The 22,854-nt window shown below is 36.4% G+C and overlaps 1 protein-coding gene across 1 annotated transcript; it reads left to right on the top strand.

Annotated features, from left to right (window-relative positions):
- The first annotated feature begins 1,039 nt into the window (after positions 1-1,039).
- Positions 1,040-22,270, top strand: LOC125923850 (arylamine N-acetyltransferase 1). Its single transcript, XM_049632487.1, has 2 exons — positions 1,040-1,100; positions 20,796-22,270. The coding sequence occupies exon 2, from the start codon at positions 20,802-20,804 to the stop codon at positions 21,672-21,674; it is 873 nt and encodes a 290-aa protein (XP_049488444.1). The 5' UTR covers positions 1,040-1,100; positions 20,796-20,801; the 3' UTR covers positions 21,675-22,270.
- Positions 22,271-22,854: the final 584 nt, after the last annotated feature.

Here is a 22,854-nt window from a genome sequence, read left to right as displayed (position 1 = left end):
TTCTAAAACTGGACCCTGAGATGTAAATTTGCATTCAAGTAGCTTATTTGGGTAGTGATTTAAGGAAGCACCAGTGTAGGAGTAGGAAAGTGAGGCAGGGGCAGTGTGAGAATAAATAAAGGATACATTATGACAGGTTGCCTCTATGGACAAAGAGAGCTTAATCCCACTGGAGAACACTGGGAGACAGTGTTGTCCATGCCTCAGAGTAATGTCATCCAAGTGGGTAGAACACAAGGGTATTTATCTTCTTGTTCCCATCATGCTGTGCAGAGTGATGGTCCCAGGTACATTAAATTGCACCCATCTAGGTCCATCTAGCCTGCTCAGGAGAGGACAAGAGAAAACCTCAGGTAAAGAGTCCCAATTTTGTGCAGCATGACACTAGATGCATGAACTAGATCATTAGTATTAAAGAGAGAGCACAAGGCAACAACTGGGTCATGCAGATAGGCTTTAAAAGATAGTGTAGAGGGAAATGCATGGGAAACAGCAAAATTACAGACCTATACCATTAAGGTAAACTTAAAACACAAGCAGAAAACAAACCGCATTACATATGTCACACTCATACCACATATGTGGACACATTTCAGACACACTACACAGTGGTTTTGGGTGCAGTGGCAAATGGGACTGAAGATGGAGAATGGAAGAAAGAAAAATAGAAACTGAGGGGTCTCACAGAACTTGAGAAAGAAAGGGTGTCAAAACCTGAGGATTTAAAACACCCCTCTTCTGCCTCCTCTGCTTTTCCTGGACCCCATCAAAACCCTCACCTTCCACATTACACATAGGACATCTGGCTTTGGGCTCTGTAAAAGCAGGAACTGTGTTAAATACCATGTAATACCTACCCCTCACAGCTTGTGGCCAGGGCTCATCAGATAATACAGCTCTCCACTCTTTCAATGAATAGATTTGAATCAGAGGTGCACAAGCACAACTACATTTCCCAGAGATCTCTAGGTGATTCTAACTCAACTTTGAGGGCGGAGCAGTTTGTAAGGCCAGGGAGGCCACTTCCTGTACTGGTGCTGGAAGTGGGAGGACAGAAGGCAGGCAGCCTGCTTCCTGGTTGAGAGTCCTAGTGGAACTCGGTAAGTGACTTGTCTGTGCTTTGAAATTGGGGCTTATTCCTATCTTAAATGTTGAGTCCAGAGGACTAGATACCACATTTGCCTGAATTTTAGGTCCCAAGGTGGTTCAGGAAGTTTGGCTAACACATACTTTACATTCTTATGCTATAACTACTATACAGCATATAAGGTCACAGGCCTTTGATTCAAACTGTCTGGGTTATGGTCAAAGCCACACCACATCTTAGCTGTGAGGACTTAGGTCACTCTACATCTCTAAAAGTCAGTTTGTTCATCAGTAAAATGGAAGTAATAAGAGAACTTACTTAAAAGGATTGTGTGGATTAGAGAAGTGTGTTAAAAGACAGCTAATGTGTATAATGAGTGTTTCAGGGAGCTGAATTTCCCTCTTGGATAATTGAAGCAGTGGTGTCCACCTCCTCTGTCCCCAACTGGCTGTGTCCCAAAGGGCCCAGTTAGTCCTGCAGGCAGCAAGTCCATATTTCCTGTTTCTCCTGCATTAGCTGATCAGAAATTCTCTAATAATCTCAAATGCCCAGGGAGGCTGGGTTGCACTGTCTACAATGTTTAAAGGAATTCCCACAAGTTTTATCGTACTGAAAAGAGGCTTAGTGGGGAGGGTGCCAGGAGCCATAACTGACAAGTATCAACTCCTTCACTGTTGGCAGACGGAGGATGCCACTCCCTGAGCACAGATGTACAGAATTCCATAGGAGAGAGGAACCTGCTGAGGCAGACAACCCCAGGAGGAAGGGGTCCAATGGGCTCTCCACCCTGGACATTGCTCCCATGTTCTGCCATGATTCTCACAACAGCATGCCCGTTGGCACTTTTTAAATAAATTGCTCTTTCCCTTCCCCAGGGCTCTCATTTCAGTTTCTCAGTCACAAAACAGCTGACCCCACCCTCTCCCACTCCAAAGGAAGTTAGCTGTCAACTATTTAGCTGCATCTTGTTCAGAGATCTATTTTGTTTTTCCTTTATAGGCTTAAAAAGTTCAGAGCCAACTTTAAAAATAGGCAGATTTTACCTTCAGATCTGAATTTCTGCTTCTCCTGAGGAGGGCAAAAACAAAATAAAACAAAACTCTCAGAACTTCCTGCTTCCTGGGGCCGATTCCAACTGTCTTTAGCCATACCAACTGTTTCTCTTGGGTGGGGCTTTTCAGTGCACACACAGTTCAAGGATGGTCTGTGGACATAGCTTGCCTGGAAACTTCTTTTCCATCTGGAACATTATTGGGCTGGTCACTTGCCTCTGGGAGTGGGCTGGGTTGTAGTGTCGTTGGGGTGGGCCTCAGAGCCAAAATAAGATGGGATAGAGAAGATGGGAAGGGAAAGGAAAGGAAGGGAAGGGAGGAGGAAAAGAAAACAAAAGCACATAGAAAGAAAAGTTATTCAGGAGGACTCCTTAAAATTCTTTTATTCAACTCGGCATTTCTATTCCTAGCTACCTATCCAAAAGACTTGAGAACAGATACTGAAAAATGTACTTGAACACAAATGTTCATAGTTGTGCTATTCATAATAGCTAAAAGTGGACACAACCCAAATTCTCATCAAAGAATGAAGAAGTAAACAAAAATGGTCTATTTATACTATGGAATATTACTAATTCATAAAAAGGAATGAAGTGTTTTGCTTAAGCAACTCTTTCTTAGAGTTCTGGAGATTTGGAAGCCCACTTCTGATTTGTACAGTTTATGTGTGTATTGACATCCTACTTCCCCTTGCTGTAGGACTCTACTTTCTCAGTCCAAAGAACTGATTTCTTGGTCTATCTTCCAAGACAAAAATGAGGTAGGAAGAAAGCAAAGTGTCTTGTGACTTCTAAAGGCACAAATCTCATTCATGAAGCTTCCAACTTCAAAACCTAGTTTTCTTCCAAGGCTCCCTCTATTTCTTAATACTATCATATTGGATGGCCTTTTGTAGCAACGTGGATGGAACTGGAGAGTGTGATGCTAAGTGAAATAAGCCATTCAGAGAAAGACAGATACCATATGGTTTCACTCTTATGTGGATCCTGAGAAACGTAACAGAAACCCATGGGGGAGGGGAAGGAAAAAAAAAAAAGAGGTTAGAGTGGGAGAGACCCAAAGCATAAGAGACTGTTAAAAACTGAGAACAAACTGAGGGTTGATGGGGGGTGGGAGGGAGGGCAGGGTGGGTGATGGGTATTGAGGAGAGCACCTTTTGGGATGAGCACTGGGTGTTGTATGGAAACCAATTTGACAGTAAATTTCATATATTAAAAAAAAAATACTATCATATTGGAGAGGTGCAAACATTCAGTCCACAACAAAACTGTTGTAGTTCTTTTCCATGTAATAAGCCATGTTGTCCTGTCTACAGCTTAGTAAAGTAATATCAAACTGTCATCTTGTAATTCTAATTTATGGGAATACTCTGAGGCACAGGGTGACAAGAGGTTTTTCTGAGGTTATGTAGCTAGTAGGGGAAGAGTGAGAATTCTGTCGCTGGACAGTAATTTTCAACTTTGATTGCACTTTGAATTTACCTGCGGAGTTTTTATTTTTATTATTTTCTTTTTTACTGAAGTAATTGATGTCAAATTTTATATGTTTCAGGTATACAACATAATGATTCAGTATTTATATACATTGTGAAGTTATCACCAATAACTTCACTATCTGTCACTGTAAAATCATTGCATATTATTAACCATATTCCCTACATTGTATATTGTATTCCCATGTCTTATTTTATAACTGAAAGTTGGTATTTTAATCCCCTTCTCTTTAGCCCATCCCTCCACACTTCTCTCTGAGAAACCAGCAGATTAGCCTTGTATCTATGAGTCTGTTTCTCTTGTTTGTTTTGTTTTATAGATTACACATACAAGTGAAAGTTGTCTTTGTCTGACTCATTTCACTTAGCATAATACCCTGTAGGTCTGTCCATGTTGTTACAAATGGCAAGATTTTATTTTTTTATGGCTTAGTGGTATTCCATTATATATACTTACCATATCTTCTTGATCCATTCCTCTATCAATGGACACTTAGATTCCTTCTGTATTTTGACTATTGTAAGTAATCCTGCAATGAACTTAGGGGGTATATTTTTTTTTGAATTAATGTTTCATTTTCGTAAGTTAAATACCTAGAAATCAAATCGCTGGATTGCATGGTAGTTCTATTATTAATTTTTTGAGGAACCATCATACTGTCTTCCATAGTGAATGTACCAATTTAAATTCCCACCAACAGCACACAAGGATTCTCTATTCTCCACATTCTCACATATATTTGCTATTTGTGTTTTTTTCTTTTTAAGTAAGCTCCTTACCCAATGTGGGGCTTCAATTCATGATCCCAAGATCAAAAGTCATATGTTCTACTGACTGAGTCAGCCAGTCACCCAAACACTTGCTATTTCTTTTTTGATACTAGCCATTCCAACAGTGTGAGGTGATAGATATATCATTGAGGTTTTGATTTCTATTTCCCTGGTGATTAGTGATGCTAAGCATCCTTTCATGTATCTGTTGGCCATCTGTATGTCTTCTTTGGAAACATGTCTTCAGGTGCTCTGCCTATTTTTTTTTATTTCAAGTTTTTAGTTAAATTCTAGTTAGTTAACATGGCAAATTGGTTTTAAGAATTCATTGGTTCACTACTTACCTATAACACCTAGTGCTCATCACAGCAAGCACCATCCTTAATATCCATCACCCATTTATCCCATCCCCCTCTCATCTCCCTCCATCAGTGCTCAGTTTGTTCTCTACAGTTAATTTGCTGCCCTCTACCTATTTTTTCCACTTCTCCTATGTTCATCTGTTTTGTTTCTTAAATTCTACATATGAGTGAAATCATGTGGTATGTGTATTTCTATAACTGGCTTATTTTACTTAGCATAATACACTCTAGCTCTTCTGTCTTGTTGCAAATGGCAAGATTTAATTCTTTTTGGTGGCTGAGAAATATTCTAGTGTGTGTGTATGTTTGTATATGTGTATGTTTGTATATGTTTGTATATGTGCCACAACTTCTGTATCCATTGATCAGTCATTGGACATTTGGGCTTTTCCATAATATCCTGTTGTTGATAATGCTGCTATAAACTTTGGGGTGCATAAGCCCCTTTGAGTCAGTTATTTTATATCTTTTGGGTAAATACTTAGTGCAATTGCTGGGTTGTAGTTCTGTTTTTTTTTTTTAATGTTTATTTTTGAGAGACAGAGACAGAGAGTTGGGGAGGGACAGATAGAAAGGGAGACACAGAATCTGAAGCAGGCTCCAGGATCTTGGCTGTCAGCACAGAGCCAGACACAGGGCTCGAACTCATGAATAATGAGATCATGACCTGGGCCAAAGTTGGAAGCTTAACCAACTAAGCTACGAAACTCCATACTGTTTTCCAGAGTGGCTGCACCAGTTTTCATTCCCACCAACAGTTAAGAGTGTTCCCCTTTCTCCAGAGGCAAGGGAAGCAAAAGCAAAAATCAACTACTGGGACTTCATCAAGATAAAAAGCTTCTGCACAGCAATGGAAACAATCAACAAAACTAAAGACAACCAATGGAATGAGAGAATATATGCAAATGACATATCAGATAAAGGGTTAGTATTCAAAATCTATAAAGAATTTATCAAACTAAACACCCCCCCCCCAAAATAATCGACTAAACAAATGGGAGGAAGACCCATAAATAAACACTCTTCCATACAAGACCTACAGATGGCCAACAACACATGAAAAATGCTCATCACTCATCATCAGGGAAATACACATCAAAACCACAATGAGATATTGTTTCATACCTGTCAGAATGGGTAAAATTAAGTTGGTGAGGTCCTCTGCCTATTTTTTAACTGGATTGTTTGTTTTTCATATCTTTTGAGTTAATTTTATATTTTGTATTTTAACCCCTTATCAATTATATCTTTTGTATCTTCCCCTATTCATTAGGTTGCATTTTAGTTTTGTTGGTAGGTTTCTTTCCTGTTGAAAGATGTTTAGTCTAATGTAGTCCCACTTATTTATTTTTGCTTTTGTTGTCCATGCCTAAAAAGACAGATCTAAAAAAACATGTGCAAACCAATGTCTAAGAGCTGTGTATGCTTTCTTGTATCATTTTCATAGTCTAGGGTCTCACATTTAAGTCATTTTGAGTTTATTTTTGTATGTGGTGTAAGAAAGCAGTCCAGTATCATTTTTTTGCATGTGGTTATTTTAAACAATGCTGTTGGAAACATAAGAGTGCATATGTCTTTTCAGTTAGTGCTTCTGTTTTCTTTGGGTAAATACCTAGTAGTGGAATTACTGGACCACATGGTAATTCTATTTTAATCTTTGAGAAACCTCAAAACCTCACTGTTTTTCACAGTGGCTTCACCAGCTTGCATTCTGACCAATGGTGCATGAGGTTTCTTTTTCCTACTTCCTTGGCAACACTTAGTCTTTCTTGTGGTTTTGATTTTAGCCATTCTAACAGGTGTGAGGTGAAATCTCATTGTTTTTATCTACATTTCCCTGATGACTAGTGATATTGAGTGTTTTCATGCATCTGTTGATGATCCTTATGTCTTCTTTGGAAAAATGTCTATTCATATTCTGGTCCTCTGCACATTTTCTAATTGGATTGTTTGTTCATTTGTTCTTGATAATGAGTTTGTGAGTTCTTTACATATTCTGTATATTAACCTCTTATCAGTTACTTATGTCCAAGACCTGACTGAATTGCCACAGGTGTATGTGTATTAATTTGGTATCCTACAACTTTACTGATTTCATTTATTACTTCTAATAGTTTTTAGGTGGAATCTTTAGAGTTTTCTATATAAAGTATCATGTTTTCTGCAAATAGTGATAATTTTACTTGTTATTTCCACTTTGATTTTTTATTTCTTTTCTTTTCTGATGTTGTGGCTAGAACTTCCAATACTATGTTGAATAATAGTGGCAATAGTGGGCATTCATCTTATTCTTGATCTTAGAGGAAAAACTTTCATCTTTTCACTGTTGATTATGATGTTGGCTGTTGTTTTGCATATTATAGCCTTTATTATGTTGAAGTATGTTTCTTCCACACCCACTCTGTTGAGAGGTTTTACCATAAATGATATATTGAATTTTATAAAATGCTTTTTTCTGTATCTATTAAGATGACCATATTTTTTAACCCTTCTTTTTGCTAATATGATGTATTACTGTTGTTCATTTGTGAATGTTGTTGCATCTCTAGAATAAATCCCATTTGATCATGGTGTACAATCCTTTGAATATATTGTTGAATTTGGTTTGCTAAATTTTTTAGGATTTTTGCATTTGTGTTCATCAGGAATATTGGCCTGTAATTGTGTGTGTGAGTGTGTGTGTGTGTGTGGGTGGTGTCTTTCTGTGGTTTGGGTATGAGTGTAATATTGGCCTTCTTAAATGATTTTGGAAGCATTCCTCTTAATTATTTTGAAATATTTTCACCAGGATAGGTATTAACTCTTCTTTAAATGTTTGGTAGAATTTATCTTTTAAGACACGTGGGCTTTGTTTGGAGTTGTTTGGTGTTTGGTTGGTTGATTTGTTTGTTTTTGTTTTTTATTATTGATTCAATTTCATTAATAGTAATGTCTATTCAGATCTTCTGTTTCTTCCTAATTCTGTCTTGGAAGATAGTTTCTAGACATTTATCCATTTCTTCCAGATTGTCCCATTTGTTGGCAGGTAATTGTTGTAATTTTTCACATAGTCTATCATTATTCTTTGTATTTCTGTATTATCAGTTATAACTTCTCTCCCATTTCTGATTTACCTTATTTGGGTCTTTATTTTTTCTTGAGATGTCTGGCTAAAGGTTTGTCAATTTTTTTTTATCTTTTCAAAGAACCAACTCTTAGTTTCACAAATCTTTTATGTTTTTTTAGTCTCTATTTATTTTTACTCTGATCTTTATTATTTCCTTCCTTGTACTAACTTTAGACTTTGTTCTTTTTCTAGTTACTTCAGGTATAAGGTTTGACTATTTCAGTATTTTTGTTTGTTTATTTCTTGGGATAGGCCCATATTGCTGTAAATTTCCCTTTTGGAACTATTTTTGCTGCATCCCAGAGGTTTTGAACCATAGTGTTTCCATTTTCATTTGTTTTGAGTTATATTTTGATTTCCTCTGATTTCTTTGTTGACCTATTGGTTGTTTAGTAGCATATTGTTTAGTCTCATGGGTATGTGCTTTTTCCAGTTTTCTCCTTGTAATTGACTTCTAATCTCAAACTGTTGTGGTCTGAAAAGAAGGTTGATATGATTTCAGTCTTCTTAAATTAATTATTGTTTGTAGCCTAAAATGTAATCTATCTTTGAGAATGTTCCATTTGCACTTGAAAAAAATATGTATTCTGCTGTTTTTGATGACATGTGCTATGTATATTTTTTTTATTTAAATGCCAGTTAGTTAACATACAGTGCAGTCTTGGCTTCAGGAGTAGAACCCAGTGATTCATTACTTATATATAACACCCAGTGTTCACCCTAACAAGTGCCTTCCTTAATGCCCATCACCCATTTAGCTCACCCTCCCACCAATCTCTCTTCCAGCAACCCTCAGTTCTCTACATTTAAGAGCCACTTATGGTTTGCTTCCTTCTCTGTTTTTTCCTTATTTTTCCTTTCCTTCCTTTTGTTCATGTGTTTTGTTTCTTAAATTCCACATGAGTGAAATCTTATGATATTTCTTTCTCTGACTGAAGTATACCATGTAGCATAATATACTCTAGTTCCCTACGTGTTGCAGCAAATGACAAAATTTCATTCTTTTTCATCGCCAAGCAATATTCCATTATATATATACTACATCTTTAGCCATTCATCAGTTGATGGACATTTGGGCTCTTACCCATAATTTGGCTATTATTGATAGCATTTCTATAAACATTGGACTGCATGTGCCCCTTTGAATCAGCATTTTTGTATCCTTTGGATAAATACCTTGTAGTGCATTTGCTGGGTCACAGGGTAGCTCTATTTTTAATTTTTTGAGGAACTTCCATACTGCTTTCCAGAGCAGATGGTCCAGTTTACATTCCCACCAACAGTGCAAAAGAGTTCCCTTTTCTCTGCATCCTCACCAACGTCTTTTGTTTCCTGAGTTGTTAATTTTAGTCATTCTGACAGGTGTGAGGTAGTATCTCATTGTAGTTTTGATTTGTATTTCCCTGATAAGTGATGTTGAGCATTTTTCATGTGTTGTTGGCCATCTGTAGGTCTTGCATGGAAAGGTGTCTATTCATGTCTTCCTCCCATTTGTTTAGTGGATTATTTGTGTTTTTGGGTGTTTAGTTTGATAAATTCTTTATAGATATTGGGTACTAATCCTTTATCCGATATGTCATTTGCAAATATCTTCTCCCATTCAATTGGTTGTCTTTTAGTTCTGTTGATTGTTTCCTTTGTTGTGCAGCAGTTTTCATCTTGATGAGGTCTCAATAGTTCACTTTTGTGTTTTATTTCCCAGGTTCCAGAGACATGTCTAGTGAGAAGTTGCTGAGGTTGAGGTCAAAGAGATTGCTGCATGTTTTCTCCTGTAGGATTTTGATGATTTCCTGTCTCATATTTAGGTCTTTCCTCCATTTTGAGTTCATTTTTGTGTATGATGTAAGAAAGTGGTCCAGTTTCACTTTTCTGCATGTCACTGTCCAATTTTCTCAGCTGCAAGGTTGGTTACATACTCACAAATCAGTCAATGTGATACACCAACCCTGAAGCCCAGGAAAAAATGCCAGTTGATCATTCTTTAATGTACTGTTGAGTTCATTTTGCTAGTATCTTGCTGATAATTTTTGCATCTAGTTTCAGATGCAAAAGTCCAGGATGTTTGTCTGTAACTCTTTTCAGTGGAGTCCTTATTTGGTTTTAGAATCAAGGTAATGCTGGCTTCAGAGAATGAGTTTGGAAGCTTTCCTTCTATTTCTAGCTTTTGGAACAGTTTGAGAATAGGTATTAACTTTTTTTTAAAAGTCTGGTAGAATTCCTCTGGGAAGACATCTTGCCAAGACATTTGTTTGTTGGAGAATTTTGATTCAATTTCTTTGCTGGTTAGGAGTCCATTTAAATTTTATATTTCTTCCTGTTTCAGTTTTGGTTGTTTGTGCATTTCTAGGAATTTGTCCATTTCTTCCAAATTGCCTAGTTTGTTGGCATATGATTTTTCATAGTGTTTTCTTATAATTGTATTTCTGTGGTGTTGGTTGTGATCCCTCCTCTTTCATTTGTGATTTTGTCTGAGTCTTTATCTTTTCTTTTTGATAAGTCTAGCTAGGGGATTGTCAACTTTGTCAATTCTTTCAAAGAACCAGGTCTTGGATTCATTTATTTGTTCTGTTTTTTTGTTGTTTCTATATTGTTTATTTCTGCTCAAATCTTTATTATTTCCCTTTTCTGTTGGCTTTAGGCTTTATTTGCTGTTCCTTTTCTAGCTCTTTTAGGTGTAAGGTTAGGCTGTATATTTGGGACTTTTTTGTTGTTACTTGAGATAGACCAGAGTTCAACGTACTTTCCCCTTAGGACTGCATCCCAAAGGGTATGGACTGTCATGTTTTCATTTTCATTTGTCTCCATGTATTTTTAAAAATTTCTTCTTTAATCTCCTGGCTAACCCATTTATTCTTTAGTAGGATGTTCTTTAACCTCCATGTATTTGAGGGCTTTCCAAATTTTTTCTTGTTCTTGGCTTCAAGTTTCATAACATTGTGATAAGAAAATATGCATGGTTTGATCTTTCTCTTTTTATACCTGTTGAGGCCTGATTTCTGATCCTATATGTGATCTATTCTGAAGAATGTTCCAAGTGCACTCGGGAAGAATGTGTATTTTGCTGTTTTAGGATTAAATGTTCTGAATATATCTGTTAAGTCCATCTCATCCAGGGTGCCATTCAAAGCCTTTGTTTCATTGTTCATTTTCTGCTTAAATTATTTGTCCCTTGCTGTAATCGGCATATTACAGTCTCCTCCTGGGGCACCTGGGTGGCTCATTCAGTTGAGCATCTGATTTTGACTCAGGTAATGATCTCACAGTTCATGAGTGCAAGTTCCGCATACAGGTCTCTGCTGTCAGCACAGAGCACACTTTGGATCCTCTGTCCCCTGCTCTTTTTGCCCCTTCCCCACTCATGTGTGTGTGAGCACTCTCTCTCTTAAGCATAAATATTTTTGTTTTAAAAAGTCTTCTACCATTATGGTATTGTTATCAAGGAGTTTATGTTTGTTATTAATTGATTTATTGTTTGGGTTTTTCCAAGTTGGGGGCATAAATATTTACAATTGTTAGATCTTCTTGATGGCTAGACCTCTAAACTGTGATATAATGCCTTTCTTCCTCTCTTGTTACTATCAGTATTAAGTTTTCTGGTCTAATAGGTCATTTAAGGTGGCGTTTCTTATTGATTTTCTCTCTGGATGATCTATTTATTGATGTTAGTGGAATGTTAAAATCTATTATCCTATTACTGTCAGTTTCTCACTTTCTGTATGTTAGTATTGCTTTATGTATTTAGGTGCTGCTATGTCAGGTGCACCTAACAGTGTTATATATGTAAGTGTTATAGCCACTTGTCGTGTTGATCCCTTTATTCTTATGTAATACCTTTTTCTGGTCTCATTACAATCTTTGCTTTAATGTCTATTTTATCTCATATACGGATTGCTACCCCAGCTTTCTTTCTGTTTCCATTCACAAAATATCTTTTTATGTCCCATTACTTTCAGTCTTTTTGTGTGTGTGTTTTTTTATTTTTTTTATTTTTTTAATTTTTTTTTCAATATATGAAATTTATTGTCAAATTGGTTTCCATACAACACCCGTGCTCATCCCAAAAGGTGCCTTCCTCAATACCCATCACACACCCTCCCCTCCCTCCCACCCCCATCAACCCTCAGTTTGTTCTCAGTTTTTAAGAGTCTCTTATGCTTTGGGTCTCTCCCACTCTAACCTCTTTTTTTTTTTTTTTCCTTCCCCTCCTCCATGGGTTTCTGTTAAGTTTCTCAGGATCCACATAAGAGTGAAAACATATGGTATCTGTCTTTCTCTGTATGGCTTATTTCACTTAGCATCACACTCTCCAGTTCCATCCACGTTGCTACAAAGGGCCATATTTCGTTCTTTCTCATTGCCATGTAGAACTCCATTGTGTATATAAACCACAATTTCTTTATCCATTCATCAGTTGATGGACATTTAGGCTCTTTCCATAATTTGGCTATTGTGTGTGTTTTTTTTAAATCAAGTGAGTCTCTTGTATGCAGCATATGTCTGTGTCTTATTTTTATTCATTCAGCCAATCTGTGTATTTTAATTGGAGCATTCTGTTCTTTTACATTTAAAGTAGTTATTGATAAGTATGTGCTTATAGCCTTTTTTTTGTTGTTTTCTGTTTGTTTTTCTATTTCTTTGTTCTTTTCTTTTCCTCTTGATATCTTTTCTAAGTTTGTGGCTTTCCCTAGTGTTGTTTGCTTTTATTTCTCTTGTGTATAGACGTTTGATTTGTGGTTACCATGAGGTTTATATGTAACATCCTATGTACATAGCAGACTATTTTAAGTTGAGGGTCACTTAAGTTCAACTGCATCCTAAAAGTACACTTTTACTACCCCCCACATTTTATGTTTTTGATGTTATTTTACATGGTATTATTTTACTGTTATTATTATTATTTAATTTTGTTATTATTTGATTTTACTAATTATTGTGACTCTGGGTGATTTTGTTACTTTTGTTTTTTAGATTACATACTAGCTATATAAATGGCTGATCCACTATCTTTACTATATGTTTATCAGGGAAATTTTTTCTTTCATAATTTTCTTAATTAGATACGGCTTTTTCTTTTTTGCTTAAGGAAGTTTTCTTAACATTGCTTGCAAAGCTTGTTGGGTATTGATGAACTCCTTTAACTTTTACTTGTGTGAGTACATTCTTATTTCTCCTTCAATTCTAAGTCATAACTCTACCAGACATTTGAATATATTGGGCCATTCTCTCTGGCCTACAAAGTTTCTACTGAAAAATCTGCTAGTCTTATTGAGGTTCCCTTGTACATAACTAGCTTTTTTTTCTCTTCCTGCTTTTAAGATTTTCTCTTTAAATTCAACTGTTGACAATGTTAGTTACAATGTGTCTTGGTGTGGGTCCCTTTGGTTCATCTCACTTTAGACAGTAGTTACAAACGATTCCATCTGAATCAATAATTTATTTGTGCTACTCATTGTCTTGAGTGGTAGGGAACCACCCCATGAGGTCTCTCCCTGGATAAATTTATTTAATTTTTTTTAAGGCTCTTGCTTGTAACTTCCTTTTAGGAGACAATAAGGGTTTCCTTAACAAAAAAAAAATTAAAACCACTGATGCACATGTAAAATAAGAGATTCTAGAGACTGGAAACTAGACAGCAAATTCTACATACCAACCTTCTCTCCAGGTGTACATTCAAAATGGTAAATTGTAATTGAAGTAACATGTCACTTAAGGATAAGTCACTTAAGGATAAATCACAGCAGTCCAACCACTTAATATTGATCATTCAAAAAAAAACCATCCATTTTATCTACAGAAAAAAACAAGTGTCTTTTATCTGATATTCAAGGCCCTTTAGTGTTGGCCTCATTCTGTATATCTTACCTTCCTTCATACAGCTCTCCAAAATAACCATCAATGCGACTTAAGTCAGTTTCCCATAATCAGACACTGATACAAGGACCCATGTGCATTTGACATATTAAGGAAGTTTTTCTGAGAGAAACCAAGTTTCAGCTTCAATGAGAACTATAAGTTTGTCCAGACACAAGGCAAGCACATGGGTTTTCAAAACCTCCCACCAGTAAGTCACTGACCGAGGGCAGCCCTAGCAGCCTGTCATTTTCAGCTTTCCAGAGAGAGAGAGGCAAAGCAGATCTAGAAGCCCTCAAGGAATTCTCCAAAGAAGGTCTAGGGTGCAGGTCCTTATGCATAAGAATGCAAAAGTTATACCACCTCATACCTGTCAGAATAGCTAAAATTTAAAATTCAGGAAACAACAGATGTTGGCAAGTATGTGGAGAAAGGGAAACCTTTTTGCACTGTTGGTGGTAATGTAAACTGGTGCAGCCACCATGGAAAATAGTATGGAGGTTCTTCAAAAAATTAAAAATAGAATTACCCTATGACCCAGCAATTGCACTACTAGGTATCTATCCAAAGGATACAAAAATGATGATTTGAAGGGGCACAGGTACTCCGTTTATAGCAGTGCTATCAACAATAACCCAAATGTTCATCGACTGATGAATGGATTAAAAACATGTGGTGTATATATACAATGGAATACTACTTGGTGATCACAAAGAATGAAAATCTTGCCATTTGCAACAACATGGATTGAACTAGAGTGTATTACGCTAAGCAAAATAAGTCAGTCAGATAAAGAAAAATATATGATTTCACTCATGTGGAATTTAAGAAACATAACAGAAAACATAGGGGAAGAGAAGGAAAAATAAGATAAAAACAGAAAGGGAGGCAAACCGTAACAGACTCTTTTTTTTTTTTTTTTTTTTTTAATTTTTTTTTTCAACGTTTTTCATTTATTTTGGGGACAGAGAGAGACAGAGCATGAATGGGGGAGGGGCAGAGAGAGAGGGAGACACAGAATCGGAAACAGGCTCTAGGCTCCGAGCCATCAGCCCAGAGCCTGACGCGGGGCTCGAACTCACGGACCGCGAGATCGTGACCTGGCTGAAGTCGGACGCTTAACCGACTGCACCACCCAGGCGCCCCCGTAACAGACTCTTAAATACAAACAGGGTTATTGGATGGGAGAGGGGTGTGGGGGATGGACTAAATGGGTGACGGGCATTAAGGAGGGCACTTGGTGGGATGAGCAGCTGGGTGTTATACGTGAGTGATGAATCCTTGGGTTCTGCTCCTGAAACCAATACTACTAACTTGAATTTAAATAAATTAAAAAAAAAAACACAAAAGCTAGGCCAAGCACAGCAAAATGGTAAAAGAGATCTGAGGTGATTTGAGTGGCTTACAGGCAGTAGTCTCCCCACACTGTCCTTAGTTCTGAATCCTCACAAATCCCATGTGCCTGTCTAGGTACATACACTAAGCATGCTCTGTTCTTCATCCCTTTGTACCTGTGTTGGAGGCCAATAGGTTTAAAGGGTTTCATTGAGTCACATTTTTTTTTTTCAACGTTTTTTTTTTATTTATTTTTGGGACAGAGAGAGACAGAGCATGAACGGGGGAGGGGCAGAGAGAGAGGGAGACACAGACTCGGAAACAGGCTCCAGGCTCCGAGCCATCAGCCCAGAGCCTGACGCGGGGCTCGAACTCACGGACCGCGAGATCGTGACCTGGCTGAAGTCGGACGCTTAACCAACTGCGCCACCCAGGCGCCCCATTGAGTCACATTTTTTAATGTTTTTAAATTACTTCAGCTATAATTCTCATAAATTTTCTACTCTTTATTCTATAGTAAAGGGAGTCAATTCTGCGCAGCACTCCTTTATTTTGGCCTCTCTCTTCCTTATTTTTTTTCTCATTTTGATTTACATCTTCACTAACCACTGTAGAGGTAATATTTTGTCAAGGTAGCTTATCATTGTTTTATTTCTCAAGTTTTTTTTTTCATGTTTGAGATTGTCTTTATATTTATGTTGCCTTAATGATTAAATTAAAAACTAACATAATCATCTGAGGGTCACACTTCCATTCAGTACTTTGTAAGCATAATTCAATTACTTCACATTTGGATACTTCTGTGAAGTATTCTGATGCCAGTCTTATTTTTCTGCCTTATAAATTGTTTGCTTTCTCTGCCTGATGCTTGAATAGTTAAATTTTGAATATTCAACAATTTAATCAGAATATATTCCAGTGCTGAATACGTTAAATCAGACTTTTCCCAAATCTTGTTTTTCTTGTGTTGTAAATCTATTTTTTTTGCTTCATTTCAGGAATATGTCATCTCTTTCTATATTTGTTAAAAGTTTACTTTTGAGACAGAGAGAGAGAGAGCACAAGCAGCAGAGGGGCAAAGAGAGACGGAGAGAGACAGAATCTCAAACAGGCTCTGTGCTTACAGCACTGGGAGATCATGACCTGAGCCAAAATTAAGGGTCGGTAACTTAACAGACTGAGCCACCCAGGCGCCCCACTCTTTCTATTATGATTTTTGAGTTTTCTTCAGAAACACCAATTATCTTTACATTGAATCATCCTTGACTACTTTTTCTACTAGCTTTTCCCTGTTTAATGGCTTTATCTTTTTATTAACTCGTAGTAATCTGAGTATCAAGGTTTTCTTCTACTTAAGAAATTTGAAATCATCCTGTATCTATATTGTTCCTTTCTGTTTATAATTGATTATGCATTAGCTTTGTTTTTTTTTCTTCATTAGTTTCCTAAGGCCTGAAATCTTTTGTTCCATAATACTGTATTATTTTAGCACCTCATTTTTTGGCTTTATTTTATAAGTCCATTTTAAATGTTGTATTATTCCAAGTACCTGTGAAAAAATTATTTCCATTGTTCAGTTTATATTTTTCTTGAGTTGGTGGTCTTTCTTTGTTTTTTACATAGTATGTCCTTTTCTTCTTATCCCAATCTCAGTATATTTGCATTCTACTTTTTTATTATATTCATGTATGTGAGGCTCTGGCTCCCCCTTGGTTTCTTTTTTTTTTTTTAAGTTTATTTATTTATTTAGAGATGGAGTGTGTGTGTGGGAAAGGCAGAGAGAAAGAGAGAGAGAGAGGGAGAGAGAATCTCAAGCAGGCTCTACACTGTCAGTGTGTAGCCCAATGCAGGTCTCAAACACATGAACCATGAGATCATGACTTGATCTGAAATCAAGAGTCAGACATTTAACCAACTGATCCATCCAGGCTCCCCTCCCTCTTTGTTTCTTTAATATGACTGGGGAGATGTCTGGTTGGGGTGGGACTTGACTCTTCAATCTTTTCAGTGGAAATCAATTATGACAGAAGATAGGTGGGTGGCCAATCTTCTGTATATAAGCAGTTCTTTTCTGGTGACACCATACATTAAAAATATTACCTTATTTTTCTGTGCCAATATCCCCAAATATACTTTACACCTAAAGGAAGACCAGGTACTACCATTACATACTGGTATTTCTGTGTTTGGTAAATCTTGTAGTAATCAGGGGCATGAAACATGTTTTACTCTTCCTTGCTGATCCCATGACAATTAATCATCTTGTTGCTTCTGAGCCTCCTCTGGCTTCCACAAAGTCCATGACTAGAATTCCATCAGTGCTGCTGTCATTTCCTGTGGCTATACTTTCTACAGTGTCTCCTACATAATTCAGATATTCACTTTTTAGTCCTTTCTTTTCTGTTTTGCATTTTTAGGGATTTTTAAAAAACAATTCACTGTCCACCTAACTACTTTTTTGTTTGCAAGGGAAATCACAATATATATTTTACTATCTTATCTATTATTTCTAGAGTTAAGGCCAGAAATAAGAAATTTCTAAGTATTCTGAATGGAAACTAAAAATCATTCTCCTTCTAATTTGCCTAAGATATTAAGTACCTTTATGAAACTTCTCAGCACTCTATAAGTATGTTCATTTTGTCTTCTTTGAGTTTTACATTTATCTTTAAGCTGGAAGCAAAGGGTATATCACTTCACAGAGATGCTACAAATCAACTTATAAAGCTAATAGCATTTCCAATGCGATATTTCCTTTCCAGCTACTTTTTACTTTCCCAGTAGAAATATTCACTATTTCCCAGTGAAATGCTTTCCCAGCATTTTGCTTTGAATCACTTTAGTTACACACAATTTCTTATGTTTAGTCACAAAATACTCAAGTATTTTTTTAGTTACAACATGTTTGCATTGAGACTCCTAATAGAAACTGAATTTTTTTAATGGACATACAGTTACTAAATTCTAATTTAAAATTATATCTTAAGGGCGCCTGGGTGGCTCAGTCGTTAAGCATCAGACTTCGGCTCTGGTCATGATCTCACAGTTGATGAGTTCGATTGAGCTCAAGCCCTGCTTGAGGTGAACACAAGCCCCATTTCAGGTAGAATGCAACCCATGCTTCAGGTAAAACATAAGCCCCACTTTGTATGAACCCTGCTTCTTTCTCTCACTCTCTTTCTCTCTGCCCCTTTTGGGACTCTCTCTCTCTGCCTCTTTCATCCTCTCTCTCTCAAAAAAAAATTATATCTTAAAAAGTGTATAGAGAGAAAGAGGGAAAGAAGGAAAACAAAACACTTGAAAACAAACTATGACAATTCAAAAATTATATAAAATAATTTCCTAGTAGAAGTAATAATGGTCAGACCAAGAATCAAATGGCCAATCTATAAACTACTTGATTCCCTTTCAATTAACCTTCACCTCTGTTCCTTATATATACATTTAGATTATTGGTTAGGTGCCAGAGAGGGTATGAGGTGGTCTGGCTAAATACCAGTTGTTCCTCTGTGCCTACATGGTAGAGTATTACAGCTTGTTGGGAAAAGATGCTTTTGAGATGACAAGAAATGTAATGGATCTAATAGATTTAAATAAAACAATATTTCAGATACCAAGAACAGAGAAAGGGAGTGCTGGATGAGTCAAAAACAAGAGAAATAAAAGAATCTGAAAGAAATGATATGAGGAGAGAAAAGAGAAATACTAAACTTATGACTATTAAACTTAAAGCCTTTGTACCATGACATCTCAGGTTGTGCCACATTGCAAAAAGGGTTTGCCTTGATATCTGTATAAAACTATTGCAATTTGAGTCTCAGTAGTTTAAAACTATTGACTAATTTCTAAGATAAAGCATATCTAAACCATATATCTTTTGTTCCACATCACCTGTCCTTACTCAACACTGCTTCTGGATATAGAAATAAGGAAAGGTTTGGGATGGTCTGGCTAAATTACAGTTGTTCTCTGTTTCTGAGTGATAGTTTTAGAGCTTTTGTACATGTTGATAAAAGATACCAATACAAATTAAGATGAGAAGAAATGAAATTATTTGGAGAAAATAAAGTTGCAGACACCAAGAATGCAGAAATTTGAAACAATAGCAAAATGGAAAGAAGAGTTGATGAAGAAAGAGAAAAAATACAAAAGAAATGACAATAAGGACAATAGAAACATATAGCTTATCACCACTAGCTTAGGGACAGGGCCTTTTGTTTCATGTCACTTCAGGCCATGTTATATTAACAATGGTAATGCACCACTGTTATAAGTAGTGTCTTACATGGGATTAGGGCTCTTCACTAGCAGGGGACAGAAAACTTTTCTACATGAGATTTAACAAAATAAGGGCTTTTTTTTTTTTAGCTCACCTTAGCGGAAAGTCAAGAGATAATTTAAGATTTTATTCATGTCTTTCTTGTCTTTTCTCCTGCTTTTCTTTTCTCAACTCCATAAATTCTTTGTTGATATTATTTTTCAGCAAGTTCTCCTTGTAGCTTTGAGAAATCCTACCAGTGTTTAGCCCTGCAGGAGAATATATCTGCTTAGGTTTCAGAAAAATTCCTTCAGTAGAGTCTCACTGACCCGACTTGGATAACATGCCATCCATGAGCAAAGCACTGGTCCTAGAGCCTTTGTACTTTAAATTGGTCTTTCTTAGGCTAAATTTTCAGCTGAATGTGTACAACTTATTCTTCATAAAATAGCCAGAAATATCAAAATGATTATGGTATACTTTGCTGAACTGAAATCTTCCCCTACTGTCCTTCTCAGAGTGATTTTGCACTTCAGACTAAAAGCCAAAAGGCTGATATGGTTTATAGACCTATGTCACTTGTCTGATCTCATTTCAATCCACATTTCCTCTCTGCTTCAATCACTGTAGCTTTCTACATGTTCTCTGAACATTCTAGGCAAGTGTACTTTTTTTGCTGTTTCTTCTGCCTAAGTGGTCCACACAATGTGGACATGGTTCTCTCACATCCTTAAGATCACAATGAAACTTTCTTTGATGACTTTATTTGAAATTAAAGTTCTCTCAGTGAACAATGTATATTCTTTCTTTGCTTTAGTTTTCCACAAAGCACTTATCATAATCTAAGAAATTGAATATTTTATTGGTTTATTTAATTTACTATTTATGTCAGCCCAATCCCTACTAAAATGTAAGATTTCTGTGGGCAAGCAAGCAGCAGATCAGTAGCAAATACATAGTAGGTATTCAGAAACTATATTGAATGAGTTAATAAATCAGTGCACAAATGAATGTAAATCTTTGAGTGGGAAACTTTGACTATGGTTTTATCTAAAGGGGAAAGTGAGTGGGTCAGGCACCATGAACAAAATGGACTTCTTTAATAATTCTTCTGTTTATATGAGGAATTACTTGTAAATCCTGTTTTGATACTGATTCAAACCTTGCTTTGTTCATCATGAAGAAAACCACATGTAAGCTGTTTATAATTTTGCTCCTCACTTATTCTGAATTTCCAATTTTTCATGTTCAAAATGTGAATGAAATGATAGTTTTCCTACAGGGTTACGAAGTCTACTAGGTGAATTTGTATGCATCAAAGTATTTTATACAATAAAAGCACTAAACAAAAGACTTATGATTATGGATCTTTATAACCACTGATTGCATTTACATATTAAAAATATGTTATAATTAAGCTAATAAAAGAAATTCAAATGTAAAAGAAATATATTTGTTTCTATTTTGTTGTCTTTCTTTTAGGGGATCATGGACATTGAAGCATATTTTGAAAGAATTGGTTATAAGAATTTTAGGAACAAATTGGACTTGGAAACATTAACTGACATTCTTCAGCACCAGATCCGAGCCATTCCCTTTGAGAACCTTAACATCCATTGTGGGGAAACCATGGAATTGGGCTTGAAGGCCATTTTTGAGCAAGTTGTGTGGAGAAACCGTGGTGGATGGTGTCTCCAGGTCAATCATCTTCTGTACTGGGTTCTGACCACAATTGGTTATGAGACCACAATGTTGGGGGGTTATGTGTACAGTACTGCAGCCAACAAATATAGTAATGCTATGATTCATCTCCTGCTGAAGGTGACTACTGAGGGTAAGAATTACATAGTGGATGCTGGATTTGGACGTTCTTACCAGATGTGGCAGCCTCTGGAGTTAATTTCTGGAAAGGATCAGCTTCAAGTGCCTTGCATCTTCCGCTTGACAGAAGAGAGAGGAATCTGGTACCTGGACCAAATCAGAAGACAGCAGTACATTGCAAATGAAGAATTTCTTAATTCTGATCTCCTGGAAAAAAATAAATACCGAAAAATATACTCCTTTACTCTTGAACCTCGAACAATTGAAGATTTTGAGTCTGTGAATACATACCTTCAGACATCTCCAACATCTGTGTTTACAAGCAAGTCATTCTGTTCCTTGCAGACATCTGAAGGGGTTCACTGTTTAGTGGGCTGCACCCTTACCTATAGGAAATTCAATTATAAGGACAATATGGATTTGGTAGAGTTTAAGGTCCTGAATGAAGAAGAAGTAGAACAAAAGCTGAAAAATACATTTAATATTTCCTTAGAGAGAAAGCTTGTGCCCAAACATGGTGATCAATTTTTTACCATTTAGAGTAAGGAGTAAAAATAGTCTTCAGTATTATTTCATGTACTGAAACTTTTTGTTATAAAAAATATTAAACATATATTAGAGAAAATAAACTAATAAGTGTTTATGTATTTATCACCGAATTTATCAACTATCAATTACCATATTTCCTCAATTGTTTGCACATTATATTAAAGAAAATTTCACTCTTAAAAATATCAGGATTTATAGTTAGATAACATTTTAAAGAAATATAATCAGAAACTTTTCAAAATTAATAAGAAAAGTATTTTAAGGATGGCCTATGTTTTTCGTGGGTGAATATAGTGACTTGTGCTAGGAAATCTTCCATATTGGTTTGTGAAAATGAATGAAAGAAACTTCATTTAAAATAGAGTTGGGAGAGTGGCCAAAATGAACAAATCAGGAGACTATAGATGCTGGAGAGGATGTGGAGAAACGGGAACCCTCTTGCACTGTTGGTGGGAATGCAAATTGGTGCAGCCGCTCTGGAAAGCAGTGTGGAGGTTCCTCAGAAAATTAAAAATAGATCTACCCTATGACCCAGCAATAGCACTGCTAGGAATTTATCCAAGGGATACAGGAGTAGTGATGCATAGGGGCACTTGTACCCCAATGTTTATAGCAGCACTCTCAACAATAGCCCAATTATGGAAAGAGCCTAAATGTCCATCAACTATGAATGGATAAAGAAATTGTGGTTTATATACACAATGGAATACTACGTGGCAATGAGAAAAAAATGAAATATGGCCTTTTGTAGCAACATGGATGGAACTGGAGAGTGTGATGCTAAGTGAAATAAGCCATACAGAGAAAGACAGATACCATATGGTTTCACTCTTATGTGGATCCTGAGAAACGTAACAGAAACCCATGGGGGAGGGGAAGGAAAAAAAAAAAAAAAGGTTAGAGTGGGAGAGAGCCAAAGCATAAGAGACTGTTAAAAACTGAGAACAAACTGAGGGTTGATGGGGGGTGGGAGGGAGGGCAGGGTGGGTGATGGGTATTGAGTAGGGCACCTTTTGGGATGAGCACTGGGTGTTGTATGGAAACCAATTTGACAGTAAATTTCATATATTAAAAAATAAAAATAAAATAAAATAAAAAAAAAATAAAATTAAACAGTTAAAATTTTCAAAAAAAAAAAAAAGAATAAAAGACTGATAGGATAAGAAAAAAG

This window comes from Panthera uncia, chromosome B1 (assembly GCF_023721935.1).
Source record: "Panthera uncia isolate 11264 chromosome B1, Puncia_PCG_1.0, whole genome shotgun sequence".
Lineage (NCBI taxonomy): Eukaryota > Metazoa > Chordata > Mammalia > Carnivora > Felidae > Panthera > Panthera uncia.
The sequence above is the reverse complement of the archived record's forward strand: the minus strand, read 5'-3'. Positions and strand labels throughout refer to the sequence as shown.

Excerpts from the sequence above, each read along its gene's own strand:
- LOC125923850 (XM_049632487.1), top strand. The coding sequence starts at position 20,802 with ATGGACATTGAAGCATATTTTGAAAGAATTGGTTATAAGAATTTTAGG.